The sequence below is a fragment of the Hyperoodon ampullatus genome, assembly GCF_949752795.1.
Source record: "Hyperoodon ampullatus genome assembly, chromosome: 19".
Lineage (NCBI taxonomy): Eukaryota > Metazoa > Chordata > Mammalia > Artiodactyla > Ziphiidae > Hyperoodon > Hyperoodon ampullatus.
In genome coordinates, this window is record NC_136932.1 from 4,114,919 (window position 1) to 4,133,916 (window position 18,998).

Here is an 18,998-nt window from a genome sequence, read left to right on the forward strand (position 1 = left end):
ACTAGAGGATATGGAGGCCAATTGGTGGGGCGCTGGGGTCAAGAGGCTGGGGGGCTCTGTAAAGGGATGATTGCAGAGGAGTCTCCATGCCGTGGTGCTGGGGTCAGGGGTCCTGGCGGGAGAGGAGCTGGGCTGAGATCTCACTGTCCAGTCTCTGGATCCCTCTGTCGTATTTTGGAGCCTCTTCCTTCCCTCCCCTGCCTCACCCCTGATTACCCGCCCGGGAATCCTCCAGAGGGAGCACAGGAGTGTTTCCTGGAGCTGGGGACTGTGTGAGCGCCTCAGGTGGGGCAGGGCTGACTTTTCAGAGGTTTTCTTTTGGCGCCGGCCGGCCTGCTGCGCGCTCCACCTCTCTGGGCAGCGGGCGCGGAGACCTGCCCAGAGTGGGATGGGGACAGGCTCGGGAGAGGCGTGGCAGGTGAACAGAAGATGCGCTCAGGGGCTCTCACCCCAGAGGGTGCAAGAGGGGCTGGCGGCGGGGGAGGTGAGAGCCGAGTCTGTGCTAACAGGGTCTCTCTCTGCTTCAAGGGCCCCCTCAGGACAAGGTGACATCTTTCCCCTTCCACTCTTCTCCACGTCCTCAGCAGGGAGTGGCCACTCCCTTCCCCATGGACTTCCAAGAGCGGGACCCTCCCTCCCTGGCTGAGAGCACACAGTCCGCCAAGCCCAGCAATGCCCAGCAGGTCTGAGGGTGGGGAGCAGGCAGTGGGCGCGCCGAGCTCGGCCCCCAGGGGAAAAAGGCAGAGGTGGTCGCTTCACTGGCCGCTCCCCAACTCTGTCCTGGACTGCAGACCTCCGAGCTGTGGGAGGTAGTGGAGGAGCCTCGGGGCCGGCTGGGGGCGGAGGGTATCATACCCGAGAGGCAGGAAGGCCACCTGCTCAAGAAGAGGAAGTGGCCTCTGAAGGGCTGGCACAAGGTAAGGAGGCAGGGCAAAGGGAAGGGCCGGATGGGGGCGCCGGGCGGTACAGGGTGTTCGTGTGTCGGAAGAAACGTCTGTACGGTTGCTCTCTCCCCACATCCTTTCCTCTCTGCCCCCCGGGCCCGGTCCCTTCTGGGCAACGTCACAGAGATACTTTGTGCTCGAGGATGGGATCCTTCACTATGCAACGACTCGGCAAGATGTGAGTCAGGGCCTCGGCTGGGGGACGAGGGAGGAGTTTGGCCCCAGAGTGCCCTGCGCGAGCAGGGGGCTTCTGGAATCCCCCCAGAGCAGGGTCTGAATCCCAGGGACACCAATTATTGGGTGTGGGGTCTCGGGCAGGTTACCTCCCCGGGCCTCAGCTCCTCATCTCTACGGTGGACAGAGTGCAGCCACCCATTTATAGAGTCTTTGTCTTGGTGAGGGCTCTCAGGACAGTGCCGGGCATAAAATAAGTACCCAAGACATGGGAGCCTTATCATCCTCGTCCTTGTCCTCTGCTCTTGCAGGAACAAGGAACGAAAGGCCTAGACACCCAGGCTCTCTCCAAGGAGGTGCTCCTTTCTCAGCCTCGCAGACTCCTGAGGGTGGGAAAAGTTTTCCTCAGTCTGTGACTGCCTAGAGCTCAGATTGTGACTTGACGTAGCGGGGTGTCCTGCGCGCAGGAGGACCACTGACAAGTCCTGCTGATACTGTGACTTGGGCATGAGGGTGAACCTGCTCCCTGGCCCTTGAGCCTAGCATGACCTCAGTGATGGTGGCCCTGGTGGCCTGAAACCAGTCCCCCCTTCCCCCTCCGATCTCTCCACCCCAGATCACCAAGGGGAAGCTCCATGGCTCCATTGATGTCCGACTGTCGGTCATGTCCATCAACAAAAAGGCCCAGCGCATTGACCTTGACACTGAAGACAACATCTACCACCTCAAGGTGACATCCCTGGGAGCCAGGTGGTGGCTTGGCCCCCAGCCTGTCAGAGGCACTGGGGCACGCAGGAGAGAGGGACAGGAGTCGAGGGTCTGTCTGAGTTTGACCAGAAGGGAGTCCCTACCATGTACAATAGCCAATGGCAAACTGGCCCTGTTGGTTGTTGTGTGAACAGGAACAGAGCTGAAGGCTTGGACACCTGCAGAAGCTGTTCCTGCCTCCCCGCGAGGGACCTTTGCACAAGCTGTGTGCTATAGGGAGAGACCCTGCCTGCCTGTGGACCGGAGCCCCAACTTCTTGCCCCTAGAAAGGAATCCTTCCTTTCATGCATCCCTCCCCTTCTCCATCACCTCTGCAGATCAAATCCCAGGACCTGTTCCAGAGCTGGGTGGCTCAGCTGCGTGCCCACCGCCTGGCCCAGCACCTGGATGTGCCCCGAAGCCTGCTGCCCAGCACCACTCACCGGAAGGTAAGACGGGCCCTGGGTCAGCGACAGGTGATGTGGGGATTCAGGATGAGACTCAGGGAGGCAGGCACCTTCCTGACCCTTGACTCACCCCACAGGTTCCTGGTGCCCAGCTTCCGGCAGCGGGTAGTGCCTCAGCTCTGCCAGGGGTTGGACCTCGGGAGAAGGTGTCTTCCTGGCTGAGGGACAGTGATGGGTTAGACCGCTGCTCTCATGGTGAGGGGCCCCTGGCACTGCGCCTCCGTGGGGAGGGCCCATGCTATTGCATCTAGGTGGCATCAGCAGTCACAAGGAGGAGAAAATGTTACCTCCATCCCTGCCTCTGGGAGCCCCAGTCTGATGGGGGAGGCAGCCTCCTCCTCTAGGCTGATCAGGTCTCCTAGGGCCCTGCCCTGGGGAGCCTCAGGCTTACAGAGAATGGTGGGGCTCGTGCTCTAGGCATATAGACAGACCCGGACACAGGGCCAGGACTCATGAAAAAGAAGATCCAGAATGCCAACGCAGGGAGGGGTCCTGAGGAGTAGTGCCAGGCAAGGGGTGTGGACTAGAACCGGATTCCTGGAGTTGCAGGCTGCGCTGCTGGCCTGGGAGAGGGAAATGCAAACCAAGGGGGGAGAGCAAGAGTGGGAGCCCCCTGGCCTGTGTGGAGGCGGCCGAGGTAAGGTGTGGTCTGGGGACAGAGTGCAGATTGGGGTGCGGGCACTCCCGTGAGGCCAGACCAAAGGGTGGGAGCTGGGAACTGCTTTGGGCTCGTGAGTGGGGGGGAGGGCAGCCAGTGTCGGGATTTCCGTGGCTGCCGGTGACGTCTTTGGAGGGGGAAGGGAAGCTAAGGGGCAGACTCGGGGTGGGGGGGGGGTGCCTGGCCAGTGTTGGGAGAGGGACTTCCTCATTCATCCTTCCCACAGAGCTCTCTGAGTGTCAGGGGAAGCTCCAGGAACTCCACAGACTCCTCCAGAGCCTGGAGTCCCTGCCCCGGATCCCCTCAGCCCCTGTTATCCCCACACACCAGGTAAGGTCCAGGGGAGGAGGCAGGGGCCCGCCCAGGGCTCTCTCCGCTCTCGCTGTCTTCATCTCCGTCACTTCCCCGGACAGGTCCCCAGTCCCCCTTATATGCTGCGGTTTCCTGGAGAGCCACCATCTCCCCGTTGCCCCTCCCCACCGTGTCCAGACCGCCTCAGGGTTGTCTTTCTGCCCCTTTGGAGCGACCCCTCCTTCCTCCTGTGCCCGGGCGGCTGCCAGGCTGTCGGTCTTCTGCCTCCGGGATGCTGGTGTCTGTGCGCCCTCCTCCATGACCGTCTGCCTCTCTCCCGGCTCTGGTGGTCTTCCCCACCCTGAGACTGAAACTCCCTCACCTCGACTTGCCAGGCCTCGGTGACGACCGAGAGACCCAAGAAGGGGAAGCGGACCAGCCGCATATGGTGCACACAGAGCTTTGCCAAGGACGACACCATCGGGCGGGTGAGCTGGGGTGTGGGCCCCGAGATGCCGGGTGGGAGGCTCTGAAGGAGGCTGCGCCCTTCAAACCCTCCCCTTCGCCTACAGGTGGGTCGTCTCCACGGCTCTGTTCCCAACCTGTCTCGCTACCGGGAGTCCCGGGACCCCTCGGGCCCCCGCGGGCTGCCACCCCCAGACTATGCCCACGTGCAGCGCAGTTTCTGGGCCCTGGCTCAGAAGGGTGAGTGCGTGCCCTGGGGGTGGCTGGGGGCAGGCGGGGAGAGGGAGGGGGAGAGGGAGAGGGAGAGGAAGGGAGTCTGATGGCCGGCCTGCCCCCACAGTGCACAGCTCGCTCAGCAGTGTCCTGGCCGCCCTCACCACTGAACGGGACCGACTGAGGGACCTGCACCAGAGTTCGGAGCCGTCCAGGCTGGGGGTGAGGCTGGGGGCAGGGTGGCCAGTGGGAGGAGCGGGCCCGAGCCCGAGGACTGCAGGCCTGGGGGTGGTCGCGGACCTGGGCCGGGAAGGGAGGTTGGAGGAGGCAGGCTGTGCCTGGCAGGCTGGGGAGGGCTTCACCCGCCCCATCCCGGCACCTGTGCCCTCACCCTCTCCCTGCAGGTCTCTGAGGCCGCAGCCGGCCCGAGGCGCCTCCATTCGCTGTCCGTGTCTTCCGACACCACTGCAGACTCCTTCAGCTCCCTCAACCCCGAGGAGGTGGGAGCCGGGGTGGGCTGTGGGGACCATTCCTCTGGGCCTTCTTTCTCAGCAGAAGTGAAGGCGTGGTTGGCTTTCAGACCTGAAACTCCAGCCCCTTTCACGGAACGCAGGCAGCAGCCACATGTGGGTCATTTCTTAACAGCGTGCAGAGTGCTTTTACTTTTAAGTCAGAGTCCCGTGAGGCAGTGATTGTTACCCTCAAGTTCACAGATGAGGAGACTGAGACTCAAAGGATCTAACTGATGGGCCCAGGCTCCCGTACTACATGGGTTTGGATCTGGCTCCACTGTATGCTGGCTTCATGACCCAGAGCCTCAGTGTCCTAATCTGCAAAGTGGGGGTGATAATTGCATCTGCCTGGTAGGGTGAATGTTGGGATTGACGGAGTTGCTACACGCAAAGGGCTTGGAGCCAGGCTCAGAGTCAGTGCCCAGACAGTGTAAGCAGTTATTATGGAACCTGTGTCTCCTCACTTCCAGGCCAGGATCTTTCCACCAGGCCTTCCTACCCCACTACACTCGCTCGCCTCCGCATCTTCTGCTCAGCAGGTCTCAGACTCAGATAGAAAAAGTCCCCAGTCACACTTCCCTCACAAGGGAGCTGTCAGGCCAGGGGAGCCCTGCCTGACTCTCCCGGCTGGGCCTTGGGCCTGACACCTGTCCCGCTCCCACAGCAAGAAGCTCTGTACATGAAGGGGCGAGAGCTGACCCCCCAGCTGTCCCAGAGCAGCGTCCTTTCCCTCGCTGATTCCCACACGGAGTTCTTTGATGCCTGTGAGGTTCTCCTCTCTGCCAGCTCTTCTGAGAATGAGGTGAGGGACCCTGGGAATAGAGGGGTGGGGTCCCGGGAGACTGGAACCTGTAGATTCCCAAGTCCTTTCTGACCACCTCGGCCACTTCCCTGGGAACACGTCCAGATCTGCTGGGTTTGTGTGGCCCTGCTTAGAAATCTCTGCTGGGGACCCTTCTTCCAGTTTGATGTGCTCCATCCCCATGGGTTCTACTGAACCTGCTGCCTTCAGCTGCACCCCGCCATCTTTCTGTGACCTCGTTTCAGCCTTAGCACTCCCTTGACGCTCACCCTCCTGACTCTGAATCCCAGTAATCCCCAGCTTCCCTTCCCTTAGTGTCCCGCCAAGTCCCTGAGCTGTCTCCCTGCTAGTTGTAAGGCCAGGCCCTCTCCCTCCCGAGGTGGCAGGGCACACCATGATTCCAGGCCTCCCAGGACAGTGTCTTAGGGCTCAGACCCTCCCAAATATATTCTCTTCCCCTTCCCACCAAAGGGCTAGCTGGGCAGATTCTTGCCAGGCCCTGGGCACTGTCCAGCTGCCTGGGGGAGGCCTAGTCTGCCCAGCCTGTCATCTGTCCCTGGCCCAGGGCTCAGAGGAGGAGGAGTCGTGCACCAGTGAAGTCACCACCAGCCTGTCCGAGGAGGTCCTCGACCTCAGGGGAGCTGAGCGCTATCAGAAAGGTGCCAGCCAGACGGGCGGGAGGGAGGGCTGGAGATGGGCACAGCAACGGGGTTTGTCCAGGCCCAGGCCCCTTGGGAAGTAGTCCCTTGTAGTACTGGTGGGCTAATGGCTTCAGGTGCTGACTCCAGGGGCGGCCCTGGGGGTGGGGCAGGTTCAGCCTGGGGCTAGCCTCCGCTCTGGGCTTCTGCGAAGGCTTGCATGGGCCTGATAAGCAGAAGGGCCCGCTTTTTAGCAGTGTGGCTTTGTACATGTCATTTTCCTTCTTGGAGCCTGTCTCCTCATCTATAAAATGGGCTGAATAATTTTGACACTGGTTTCTGTGCATATGAAACGGAGCAGAAGCCAAGGGTGAGACTCAGGAAGGGCTTCTGGGGTGCAGGGATTCTGTCTCCAACAGTGGGAACTGTCCTCTGGCCCTTAACTCTGCGGCTCACCTGAATCCCCAGGAGCTCATCAAGAATTAACCACTCCCCACCGGGCCCCATCGCCCCCCCCGCCGAAAAAAGAATTAGCCCCCAGCCGCCTGCCCCATAGTGAGTCGAGCCTGGGGCCTGGGAGCGAGCAGACCTAGGAGCACCTCAGGAGCTCGGGAGGCCATGGGCCTGGATGCAAGGTGCCCAAGGCAGAGTGACAGGCGGGTTGGCCCCGGGGTTGTGTTCCAGCAGGAGCCGTGGGACCACCCCGCCGCCGATGCCTACCTGCAGCCAGTGGGCCCGGGGCCGACGTGAGCCTGTGGAACATCCTGCGGAACAACATCGGCAAGGACCTGTCCAAGGTGTCGATGCCCGTGCAGCTCAATGAGCCGCTCAGCACCCTGCAGCGGCTCTGCGAGGAGCTGGAGTACAGCAGCCTTCTGGACCAGGCCAGCCGTACCACCGACCCCTGCGAGCGCATGGTGGGTCCGCCCCGCCCCCGCCCAGGCTGCCGCCCCCTCCCAGGATCCGGTCTAGCGGGCCGACCCCAGGCCCCCCTTCCTGGCTCATGGTAGGGGGGGGGCGGGGCGGCATCTCTGACCCCCCGGCGCCCCGCCCCCCGCAGGTGTACATCGCAGCCTTCGCAGTGTCAGCCTACTCCTCCACGTACCACCGGGCGGGCTGCAAGCCCTTCAACCCTGTCCTGGGGGAGACCTACGAGTGCGAGCGGCCTGACCGAGGTTTCCGCTTCATCAGTGAGCAGGTGAGGCCCTGGAAGGAGTGGGCTGGTCGGGGCAGCCATGTGGCCAAGGCCGGGGAACACCCGGGTTTCGAGGGGCCAGGTCGTGGGCGAGAACACCCGACAGTCGGGCAGTCAAGGGGGGAGCTCCCCGCTCCTTGGGGAGACAGACTTCAAACAAGGAGGTACTGTACCGTGTTCTAGAGCTGGGATTGTGGAAGCTCACAGGAGGTTATTCAGCTCTATTGGTTGCTTGGTTTTTAAATCCTGAAGGCCACGGGGAGTCACGGGAGAGTTTTAAGCAGTAGAGTGACATGCTTAGAATTGCACTTTGTAGAGAACACTCAGGCAGTGGTGGGCACCAGGGGATGGGGAGAGGCACGGAGGGCAGGCTGTGGGGTCCCTGAGTTCAAGGTCCCACGTGGGGAGCTGCTCTAACGAGGGCAAGGCCGAGGTTTTCCAAGGGTGTGTTGTGGAGATCGCAGGGTGATGATCAGCTCTGGGGGAGAAGATGATTAAGGAAGAGGGTCCTCATGGGAGGGCTGGCTTTCAGGCAGGGCATGGGTGGAGGCCCCACCTGTCACTGCTAGAGGGCTGGGCAGGGTCCCTGGAGGGCACCATGCACAGGGTCGGCATGGAGGGCCCTAGAGGGGAGGGAGGGAGAAGGGAGAACGTAGGGGCCTCGTGGGAAAGGAGAGGGAGATGGAATTTGGGTGGTGGCCAAGGACACCTAGACAAGAGACCTGGAACGAACTGGTCTTCTGGTTCCTTGGGTAACTGGGGATGGGGTGAGGGATGTTGGGGGCCTGGGGTCAGGAGCAGACCCCAGGGTCCTCAGGAGCAGCCTCTAGAAAACTTCCTTGCTCATCAAGGTCTCCCACCACCCCCCCATCTCGGCGTGCCATGCGGAGTCTGAGAACTTCATATTCTGGCAAGGTAAAGGATGGGGCTGGGGGTGAAGCGCAGAAGGGGGAGGGGCTGGAACACTCTCTGGTCTTACCTCTCCTTCCCCCACCCTACTCCAGACATGAAGTGGAAGAACAAGTTCTGGGGCAAATCCCTGGAGATTGTGCCTGTGGGGATGGTCAACGTGAGCCTGCCCAGGTGAGTGCGGGCAGCCAGGCCCAGCCTACAGGCCCTCCTCCCCGGGCTGGGATGGGGAGGTGGGAGGGACAGGAGAGAGAGGCCTGGTGTGAAGCTGCTCAGGGTGGGGCAGTGTCTGTACATTTATACCTGGGTTAACAGCAGTTGTCAATAAAGAAAGGTGAAAAGTCTTAGAGCTGCAAGGGCTCATCAAGGCCATCTGATCAAGTGACTTTCACACTTTTTGACCATGACTCACAGGAAGGAATGCATTTGAGACTTCAAGCCAGTGCACTGTAACCCATTCTCACACACACACACACACACACACACACACACACACACACACACACACAAGCCTAAAATGATTCTGAAGTGATTTCAGGACGGCTCACAAACCACATTTGAAGCACCCTCATCTAGCCACGTTATAGGTGGGGAACTGCAGCCAGAGGCCAGTGCAGGGGTGGGGTCAGAAGTCCTGGGTGGGAGTCTTGGTTCTGCTACTTAATAGTTAGACAAGCGGCAAAAAGACTTGACGCCTCAGAGCCTTGAGTCTGCTCGTCTATAAAATAAGAGTAATAAGTAATATTCGACAGAAGTGGGGAGTAAACAGGCTGATATATGTGAACAGACATACATCCCGGGGACATGGACCCCGCCTATGTTTTTACCCCTGTGACTTAGGCACTCGGGAGCTTTCTCAGCAGATGGAGACATGTTAGTTGAATACTTTCTGTGAAGCTGCTTTGCTTCGTAAATATGTCGGCCTTCACGGAAGGACCGTGAGCTGGAACCAGGACCCCAGGGTTCCTTTCCCAGACCCGCACGACCTGCTCTGATGAGACCCGGCTCAGGGTGGCACTCGTTCCCCAGGGCCGGCCAGCTGCCCCCCGCCATGTTCTGTCTCTCTCAGGTTTGGGGACCACTTTGAGTGGAACAAGGTGACGTCCTGCATTCACAACATCCTGAGCGGCCAGCGCTGGATTGAGCACTACGGGGAGGTGCTCATCCGGAACACGCAGGACAGCTCCTGCCACTGCAAGATCACCTTCTGCAAGGTGGGTGGCCTCCCTGCCCCACCTGTCCGCCCCGGGGAAGGGGAGGGGACACCTCCCTAAGCCCCCTGTCCCACCCCCACCCCAGGCCAAGTACTGGAGCTCCAACGTCCACGAGGTGCAGGGCGCCGTGTTCAGCCGGAGCGGCCGCGTCCTCCACCGACTCTTCGGGAAGTGGCCCGAGGGGCTGTACCGGGGGCCCCCGCCGGGCGGTCAGTGCATCTGGAAACCCAGTAAGCGGGGTGCTTGGGGCGGGCTGGGCAGAGGTGAGGGCAGCTGTGCACAGTCCACCTGCCCCAGCCCCCTGCCTTCCCCCTAGACTCAATGCCCCCAAACTATGAGCGAAACTTCGGCTTCACTCAGTTTGCTTTGGAGCTGAATGAGCTGACGGCAGAGCTGAAGCGGTCCCTGCCTTCCACAGACACGCGGCTCCGGCCAGACCAGAGGTCAGTGCCGGGCGGGTGCCGCTCCGGAAGCTCCGGGCTCCTCCCTCCCCACGTGGGTTTCCACCCAGACCTGGGACTGTGTCCTTCCTTCCTTGAGTTGCCTCAGGGAGATGGGACCCGTTTGGGGGCAGAACCGGGCAGGCACAGTGGCCTTGGATTTGGGGGCTTCTGAGAGTAGGCAGTTCCGCTGACTGCAGTCTGGATGCTCAGGTACCTGGAGGAGGGGAACATACAGGCCGCCGAGGCCCAGAAGAGAAGGATTGAGCAGCTTCAGCGAGACAGGCGCAAAGTGATGGAGGAGAACAGCATTGTCCACCAGGCTCGCTTCTTCAGGTGCCTCTGCCCCCCTCGGCAGGTCTCTCTGCAGCCCAGGCCCCCTCCTCCTCCCCACTAGCCCCTTCCTGCTTTGAGTGGGGCCGGCAGTGTAAGGCAGCGTCTCGGGACCCCGGCCTCAGTGCTGGATGTTCACCCCTCTTCTTCCACGGCCCCCTTCCCCCAGGCGGCAGACAGACAGCAGCGGGAAGGAGTGGTGGGTGACTAACAACACATACTGGCGGCTGCGGGCCGAGCCGGGCTACGGGAACCTGGACGGGGCCGTGCTCTGGTAGCCCAGGCCCCAGGGGCAGGAGGCCCCGGTCCCCCCCTCCTGCCCCCACCCCCCCACGGACACATGGGCGAGGCCAGGCTCTCCCACTCACTGCCCTGGAGAGCAAAGGGGAAGCCCTGGCTCTGGCCCTATCCCCTCTGCCGGCCAGAGGGGCTGCATCTCAGCCCATCCCCCACCCCTTGTTTGGGGTGGGAAGCAGTGTTCGTGCTTCCCCAGTCTTGTTGCCCCAGACAACCAGCATGTAAGACCCTCCTTGCTCTGTCACCCCCCTTCCTTACCCCCTGGGGTACTTGGGGGAGACTCCAGGCCCTCCAGGATCTGTTCCCCATTTCAGTGCCTTCCTAGGACACAGGGGACCCCTCGACATTCCCCAGGATTCCTATGCCCAGGACTCTGGCCCCAGCTGTGAGGCTGGAGTGAGTGAAGGAGAGCGGATGGCCTTTTCTCCCACGCCCGTCCCTCCCGTGCCCCATCCCCAGCATCTTCTCCCCATGCCCTGGCCCAGAGGGGCTCCCTTCGCTTGGCCCCGGCAATCTCTCCTATCCTCCTGGATCCCCTTCTCCCAAACTGCAAAACGCCTGCAGCTGCCAGCTCCTTCGTCCCTGGTCCTCAAGTGGTTCCCTTCAGTCTCAGCTCAGTGGATCCCCCAGAGCAGACAGGGCAGGAGGGGCGCCTGGCCTCTGACCCACCCGGAGTGAGCGGGCACTCATGAGAGTGTTGGTTTGTGTAGAAGAGTGTGTGCGTGTGCCTGTGTACTGCTTGCGGGCGAGCAGGATTCTTCGTGTAGGCCGGATGTCCCCTGCCGGGGGTCCGCCAGCATTGCTGCTCATTGTACCAGTCTGCCTGTGATTAAGGTGAATTGCTATGACATTCCAAACTCCAGTAAAGACTGTCCCAAACTTTGGCCTGTGACCATTCATTGAAAAACACGTGCGCCGAAGCCCGGTGAAGGCCCATAGCTCCCCACTCACCTGGGCTAAAGACCCAATGTCATCTCTCTCCCTTAATCCTCACCTCCTGTCAGTTCTGCCTCAGTGTCTCTCTGGCCCCCCCTGTCAATTCCACCTCAGTGTCTCCCTGGCCCCTTCTCGTGATTGCACCTGGCTTAGGCTGGGCCCTTATCAACCTTTGCCTGGACTACTGCAGTATCCTTGGAGCCTCCAGTCACTTCCATTCTAATGCTGGCTTTCAGGGTGATATTTTAAAAGAGAAATATGGCACCTCGTACCTGCTTCAAATACATCCATTGCTTCTGAGCGCCTCAGGGGAAAACCCAGACTCCTTAACCAGGCAGAAACCTGCGTGGTCCCTGTCCCCCTCTGGCACAGAAGCTGCCCCCACCGCCAGCATCCTCGGTCAGGTCTGTGCTCACCCTCTCACGCCCTCAGTGACTTTTCAAGGGAAGGGGGGAGGGGGGAGGGACTAGACGGGATGGGAGAACAGGGCGAGCGGCACTTCCCCCCTCCCGCACTGCCTTGGCTCTGTTATTCCAAAGCTGTTCTGATCTTGCTCAAGTGCCTTGCCTTTCTGTTCAGGGACCCCGTGGTCCTTCATTTGGCTGCTTTTGTGTCTTAGAGGAGAACGTATGTCCAGGCTCCTGATTTCATTAGTTGTCTCCTAGCCCCTCAGCCCACCGCACTGCACACACAGGCCCTGCTCTAAGAAAAGGAAGAAAAGGAAGTCAGGGCCCTGTGTCAGGTGTTGGCTAGAACAAGCAGTGAATTCTGCTGGCAGTGTTGAGCTTTCTCAGGCAGGCATCTGAGGGGACTGGGGTCATCCTAGGGACACAGGCTGCTGGAAGCTGTGCTAGAGTTTGGTCATCTCCTAGTGCAGGGGTTTGGGCGGAGTCGTTATGTGCTATTTGCAGCTCTCAGGGGACACCTCACTTCCTCTCCTGGAGGACAGGGTCCGGACCTGATCCCCTGAAGCTGGAGGCACCCACCTCCCTGCTCCCCAATGGCATGCAGCCCAGGTGGCTGTGAGTGGGGTTTTCCCACTGGCTCTGCTACAGGGAGAAGGAAAGCAGCATCGGGGCAGTGATGAGGCTACCCTCAGGGTCTGACCAACGCCTGCTCAGGATGCAAAGGTGTTGATGCCTGACTTCAAGTCCGCTGGTTTTGGTCTGTCCTCGAAAGGCCCCACTATTCCCCTTCTTCACAGGCACCTTAAAGATCCCTGGTCACATTGCCTGGGATCCTCTTTAGGGAAAGCTCAGGGGGCCCCTTGTGGCTGGTCATTAGCTTAACGATGCCCTCTTCCTGGAAAGGACCCACTGCACAAGTGACTTCCCCCTTCAGAGACCCTCTGGTTCCCACATGGGCAGAAAAGGAGGTGAGGCTTAGTGCTCTCCCCCTGGGACCTGTCTCTGTGCCCCTTAGGGGGTCAGGGAGGGCAGCAGAGACTTCAGAGGGACCCTCACAGGCTGCTCTGGGCTAAGTCTTGCTCACCTATTCCTGGTACAGACTCTTTTTTTTTTTTTTAGAATTTTCCCGAATATGAACTCAGAATAGATTGCAGGCAGGATCAGATTATATTTTTATTTATTTATTTATTTATTTATTTATTTATTTATTTATTTATGGCTGCGTTGGGTCTTTGTTGCTGTGCACGGGCTTTCTCTAGTTGCGGTGAGCGGGGGCTACTCTTCGTTGCGGGGCGCAGGCTTCTCACTGCGGCGGCTTCTCTTGTTGCAGAGCACGGACTCTAGGCACATGGGCTCAGTAGTTGTGGCTCGTGGGCTCTAGAGCGCAGGCTCAGTAGTTGTGGCGCACGGGGCTTAGTTGCTCTGCAGCAATCTTCCCAGGCCAGGGCTTGAACCCATGTCCCCTGCATTGGCAGGAGGATTCTTAACCACTGTGCCACCAGGGAAGCCCCTGGTACAGACTCTTAACCCGGCCACCTGGCCTGAAGAGTTCAGGGACTGTTCCACCCTGATTCTTGCCTCATCCTCTCCTCACCTGCCCCCATGCAGAGAGGGGTCACTGAGAGCTCTTGAGATCCCCAACACACCAGAGTCAGCTCAGCTTGGGGCTCTGGGGCAGGGTGAGCTTGGCCCTAGGAGTTGGGGTTAATGAGACTACCCATGTCTCATTAACATATGTCATCACATGGTACAAAATCCTCAGGTTGCTAGAAGATGCTTCCAGGCCCTAAAGTATTTGGAGGGGTGCTTTCCTATGGGTAAGTCCGATGGCACTATGCCCCATGATACCAGGGCACTGGGGATGCTGGGCCTTGCTGGTTCCTAACATAAGAGGCCTCTCAGAATGATGGGTGGGCTGGACTATGGGGAGGCTGTAGGTGGAAGAAGAAATTGGAAGGGTCTGGACAGGAGCCAGAAGGAGAGAGAATGGGGAGGAGAGTTGGCTTCAGAGTCCCTGTAATGCAGGATGGAGGTAGTGAGATTCGTCAAGTATCCTCAAGAGGGCGCCTGGGTCTCCTGAAAGGACCCATTCAGGCACATCCTGAACCCACCTGGTGAGTGGCTGGCTGCATCCACTGTTCGCTCAGAGTATCAGGCCCCCAAGAATCTTCAGTGGCTGGCTCCCTGCTCATCAGTGACAAATGAGAGCACAGACACCATTTATCAGCAGTTCATCCAGCCGCTGTTCACCTTTACTCTTCAGAGAACACTCACTGGGCCAAGAAACCCCCTTTTCTGGGAGACCCAGGTGTCCCAACCACTCCCAGAAATGGCCCAGGTGGTCTGGGGGAGGCACTCTGCTGGTGCCTCCTCACTGCCAGGTAACAGTGTCCCCGGGGGCTGTTTCAAGACCCCTCCACCACACAGAGCCCCTATGAGAGAACTTTCTGCTAAGTTTCCACTAAGTTTCTACTAACACCTCTCCTGCTTCTGTAGCCCCCAGACCCATCATACACTGGGTCAGGAAACTCTGAATTAGTCTTCTACCCTAACTTTGAACTTCCAAAGAGAAAGGCAGGTAGAATGTAGAGTAGGAAGAGGGCCATCCTTAAGTCCAGACAAGAGGTGCCCCTGTCAGGGCCCTCAGCTTTGAAAAGTCTGGTTCTGGCTTTCCTCTGACAGCGCCCCTCCCACAGGGCTGCAGATCTGTGGGGTGGACGGAATTCCTGACCAATTGGCTTCTAGGCCACGGAGCAGGTATCTTTTCCAGGCACACCCTATCAAGGGTTAACTGCCCACCAGTGTGAGCAGTCCCACCCATGACAGAAATGAGGATCTGCTGTTGGCCTAGTGCCAGGTCTCCCTACACTGGCGAGGAACTTGGAAGAGTCTGGAAATTCTAAATTCGAACCTGACCTTTCAGGTCATAATGAAGTTATATTTTGTCAAGTTTGGAAAATAGAACATATTTGTTAGCTTGGTTTATAATGTTTAAGTGTTTAACACATGATATATAGGCCTGCATTTGTACTCCTGTTCTGGGCCTGGAAAGACTCCTTGTGTTGTGTTTTTCAAGGGTGTATGCATGTGTGGGAGGGTGTGGGGTGTGAGGGGCATCCGTGTGCCCTCCTGGGAAGGATGAGACTGGGGATGCGAAGGGAGCTAGGTCAGTGCCAGTTTAGCAGAGAAGTCTTGGCTGCTGTGGGAAGCCATCTTGCCTAGGACCCCTCGAGAGAGCTAGAGAGTGGGAGATAGGGAGGGCTGGTCCCATTAGCTCCCTTCTCTATCACCGAGCAAGATACTCCAGGCCTAGGGCAGCTTCTCTCCTCCAAGCTAGTCCATCAGAGGCTGGCACACTCCCCTTCCACCACCTGCGAGGCAAGGTGGGCAGGGGAGAGCACTGGACTAAGAACCAGGAGGTCTGAGTTCTGGGTCTGGCTCTGCCATTTATTCCCTTCCTCCGTTTTTCCCTCTGTAGGGGGGGGTATAATGATAATGGCCCAGTTTCTCTCCTTTGTCAAAGGAGATTGTGGGACACAGCAGTGGGGCACTGGACAAGGGTGGCTTCAGATGACCTGGACCAGAGTCACCACCGGCTCTGCTGCCCCAACACCTGGGGCCTCCCAGTGCAGCGCTAGTCCTCCCTGAGACAGAAAGATGCAGAGTTCAAGGGTGGGCATGCAGACACCAGTCAGTGCCCTAAGTTTCCCAATACTTTTTCCAAGAAAAGGAAGATACAAAGCATCTTCCCCAAAAGGTGGGTGGTTCAGGCACTGGTCAAGGGGAAGGGCCACCACCCCCACCTCTGTGGGCCCCTCACCATCAGTGCCTGGGACGGAACACGGCATCCCTGTGACTGTTAGCTGACTGATCCTCCCTCGCCAGTTAAGGAGCCTCGGGCTCTGAGAAACTCCTGTCCCACCTGAGTCAGACACTCCAAGCTAAAAGGGGCCAGAAAGTCCTGGAAGGGCAGTCAGCCCCTGGCTGACAAAGATGAGGGTTAAGGGACGGAAGTGGGCACCTGCCCCAGGCCTCACCTTCACCTTCACCTTCACCTGTGGCACCGACACGGGGTGGTCGGGGTGTCGGGTGGCCCGGGCGCGTGTGGACACCCAGCTTCACAGGAGACCCGGGGACAGAGCCGCGCCTCCCAACCCGGCCGCTCGGGTGCAGCTGGCCCGGTGACCGCGGGGCGGAGCCCGAGGACCGGAGACGCCCGAGCGCGGGACCCGGGCCGGGCGGGAAGGAGCGGTGCGCCGCGTCCTCGGTCGCCTCTGCGCTTCCCCGGGGGCTGCGGGGCTCGGGGCGCCGGGGAGGCGCGGGGTCCGCGGGGGCGGCCGGAGTCTCCGTGCCCTCCCTCCGCGCGCACGAACGCCGGTCGCCTCGCCCAACACGCGCACCGGGCGCTGCGGGACCCGGGCCCCCGCCTGCGGCGCTCCCTCTGCAGAGAGGGCAGGCCCGGGAGCCCAGTCCCGGACGGCCTCCCCCAGCAGCCTCACCACTCATCCTCCCCACCTCAACGAGTATGAGGTGCGTCCCGGGGATGATCACCTGGAAAAGGAAGTCCTGCCCGAGGGGAGGACAGAGAAGGGGCAGCGCGGGCCGGAAGAGCCGCGAGGGGTGAGGACAAGAGGCGGGGAGGCAGAGGTGTCTGAAGGTAGAATAATCTAGAGCCCCTGTCATGGAGAGGAGTAGAGACCAAGTTCCCTTTCTAGGTCGTCGGGTTTTCCTTTTATTTCTTTAAAACGACAGCAATATAGCGCGTGGGTTTTTTCGTCTTTTTGTGTGTTTGTTTTGTTTTTTGGTGTTTTGTTTGTTTGCTTGTTTTTACCCCCTCTCCGCCCCTGTTAAAAATAATGCATGTTCATTGTTGGACAGTTAGAAAATACAAAAAGAATAAAGATCTGTCTCCTAAAGCAAAGGAAACAAAAAGCAAAAATAAACAAATGGGACCTAGTGTAAAAGCTTTTGCACAGCAAAGGAAACCATCCACAAAACGAAAAGAGAACCTACTGAATGGGAGAAAATATTTGTAAATGATATGACTCATAAGGGGTTAATATCCAAAATATATAAACGGCTCATACAACTCAATTTCAAAAACAAACAATTGGATTTTAAAATGGGCAGAAGAAGGGATGTGGGAACAGATGTATATGTATGACTGATTCACTTTGTTATAAAGCAGAAACTAATAAAAATTAAAAAAAATTAAAAAAAAAAGGGCAGAAGACCTGAATAGACATTTTTCCGAAGAAGACACACAGATGGCCAAGAGAAACATGAAAGATGCTCAGCAACACTAATCATCAGGGAAATGCAAATCAAAACCACAATGAGATGTCACCTCACACCTGTCAGAATGGCTATCACCAAAAAGACCACAAATAAATGTTGGTGAGGATGTGGAGAAAAGGGAACCCTATAGGGTTGGTAGGAATGTAAATTGGTGCAGCCTCTGTGGAAAATAGTATGCAGGTTTCTCAAAAAGCTAAAAATAGATCTACCATATGATCCAGCAATTCCACTCCTGAGTATATATCCAAAGAAAACAAAGACACTGATTCTAAAGGGTACATGCTCCCCAATGTTCATAGCCGCACAATTTACAATAACCAAGACATGGAAGCAACCTAAACGTCTATCAACCGATGAATGGATAAAGAAGATGTGGTATATATATATACACAATTGAATACTCTTCAGCCATAAAAAAGAATGAAATTCTGCCATTTGCAACAACATGGATGGACCTAGAGGGTATTATGCTTAGTGCAATAAGTGAGATAGAGAAAGACAAATACTGTATATTATCATTTATATGTAGAATCTAAAAAATAATACAAATGAATGAATATAACAAAACAGAAACTGACTCACAGATAGAGGGAAACAACTAGTGGTTACCAGTGGGGAGAGGGAATTGGAGAAGGGCAAGATAGGGGTAGGGAACTAAGAGGTACAAACTACTATGTATAAAGTAAATAAGCTACAAGGATATACTGTAAAGCACAGGGAATATAGTGAATATTTTTTTTTCATTTTCTTCTAGAAGCCTTATAGTTTTGGTATGTATATTTAAGTATATTATCCATCTTATATTAACATTTGAGTATTACATAAAATAGGAGTTGATTTTTTATGTATGGACAGCCAATTATTTTAGCAATATGTGTGGAAAAGACTTGAAATGAAAATCAATTGCCCATGTAAGTGTTGATTTATTTCTGAGCTTTCTATTCAGTCCATTTATCCATTTATCTATCTTTATTCCTGCCAAATTGCCTTTATTTTATTTTATTTTTTTATTGGAGTATAGTTGCTTTAGAACGAATATTTTATAATAACTATAAATGGAGTACAATCTTTAAAAATTGTGACTCACTATGTTGTACACCTGAAACTTATATCATATTGTAAATCAACTACACCTCAATTTTTAAAAGTCCTAAAAAAATTGTTAAAAAATATAGCCCACCGTGAGCCATGGCCACTGAGCCTGCGTGTCCGGAGCCTGTGCTCTGCAACGGGAGAGGCCACAACAGTGAGAGGCCCGCGTACCGCAAAAAAAAAAAAAAAAGACTGATAATACAAAGTGCTGGAAAGGAAATAGAACAGTAGACCACCCTTACATTACTGGTGGGAATGTAAATTGATACAATCACTAGGGAAACTGTCAATATTAACTAAAGCTAAAAATGCATATATATACTCTAGGACCAACAATGCCACTCCTAGCCATAGTCCCAACAGAAATGAATGCATGTCTTCCCTAAAAGACATGTATAAGAATGTTCCTAACATTAATTATTCATTATTACCAAAATGGTGGATAAATTCCAGATGTCCATCAAGAGGAAAATGGATAAATAAATTGTGGTATGCCTATACAGTGGAAAACAAAACAATAGAACAATGAAAAAGGAATGTATCACTACTTACAATAACATGAATGAATATCACAGACATAATATTGCGCAAAGGAAGCCATACTATGTACTGAATGACATCATTTATGGAAAGTTCTATGGTGTTAAAAACCAATTGGTGGGCTTCCCTGGTGGCGCAGTGGTTGAGAGTCTGCCTGCCGATGCAGGGGACACGGGTTCGTGCCCCGGTCCGGGAAGATCCCACATGCCGCGGAGCCGCTGGGCCTGTGAGCCATAGCCGCTGGGCCTGCGCGTCCGGAGCCTGTGCTCCACAACGGGAGAGGCCACAACAGTGAGAGGCCCGCGTACCACACACACACACACACACACAAATAAATAAATAAAAAAAATAAAAACCAATTGGTGATGACCTTTACAGAGAGAGGATTGGCTGAGAGGGATTCCCATGAAAATGTTCTAAATTCAC

At 56.7% G+C, this 18,998-nt stretch overlaps 1 protein-coding gene across 1 annotated transcript; it reads left to right on the forward strand.

Moving 5' to 3' along the window:
• Window positions 1-608: 608 nt before the first annotated feature.
• On the forward strand, window positions 609-11,178 carry OSBPL7 (oxysterol binding protein like 7; the record flags this gene model as incomplete). The annotated part of the gene is made up of 22 exons (XM_079726130.1): window positions 609-683; window positions 792-917; window positions 1,069-1,122; window positions 1,735-1,848; window positions 2,204-2,314; window positions 2,410-2,527; window positions 3,217-3,320; window positions 3,677-3,769; window positions 3,854-3,986; window positions 4,087-4,181; window positions 4,364-4,459; window positions 5,136-5,273; window positions 5,839-5,932; window positions 6,581-6,828; window positions 6,972-7,109; window positions 7,958-8,021; window positions 8,111-8,189; window positions 9,085-9,229; window positions 9,315-9,459; window positions 9,546-9,672; window positions 9,883-10,005; window positions 10,172-11,178. 22 exons carry the CDS (start codon window positions 609-611, stop codon window positions 10,278-10,280), a joined length of 2,529 nt encoding a protein of 842 aa, XP_079582256.1. The 3' UTR covers window positions 10,281-11,178.
• Between the last annotated feature and the right edge of the window lie 7,820 nt (window positions 11,179-18,998).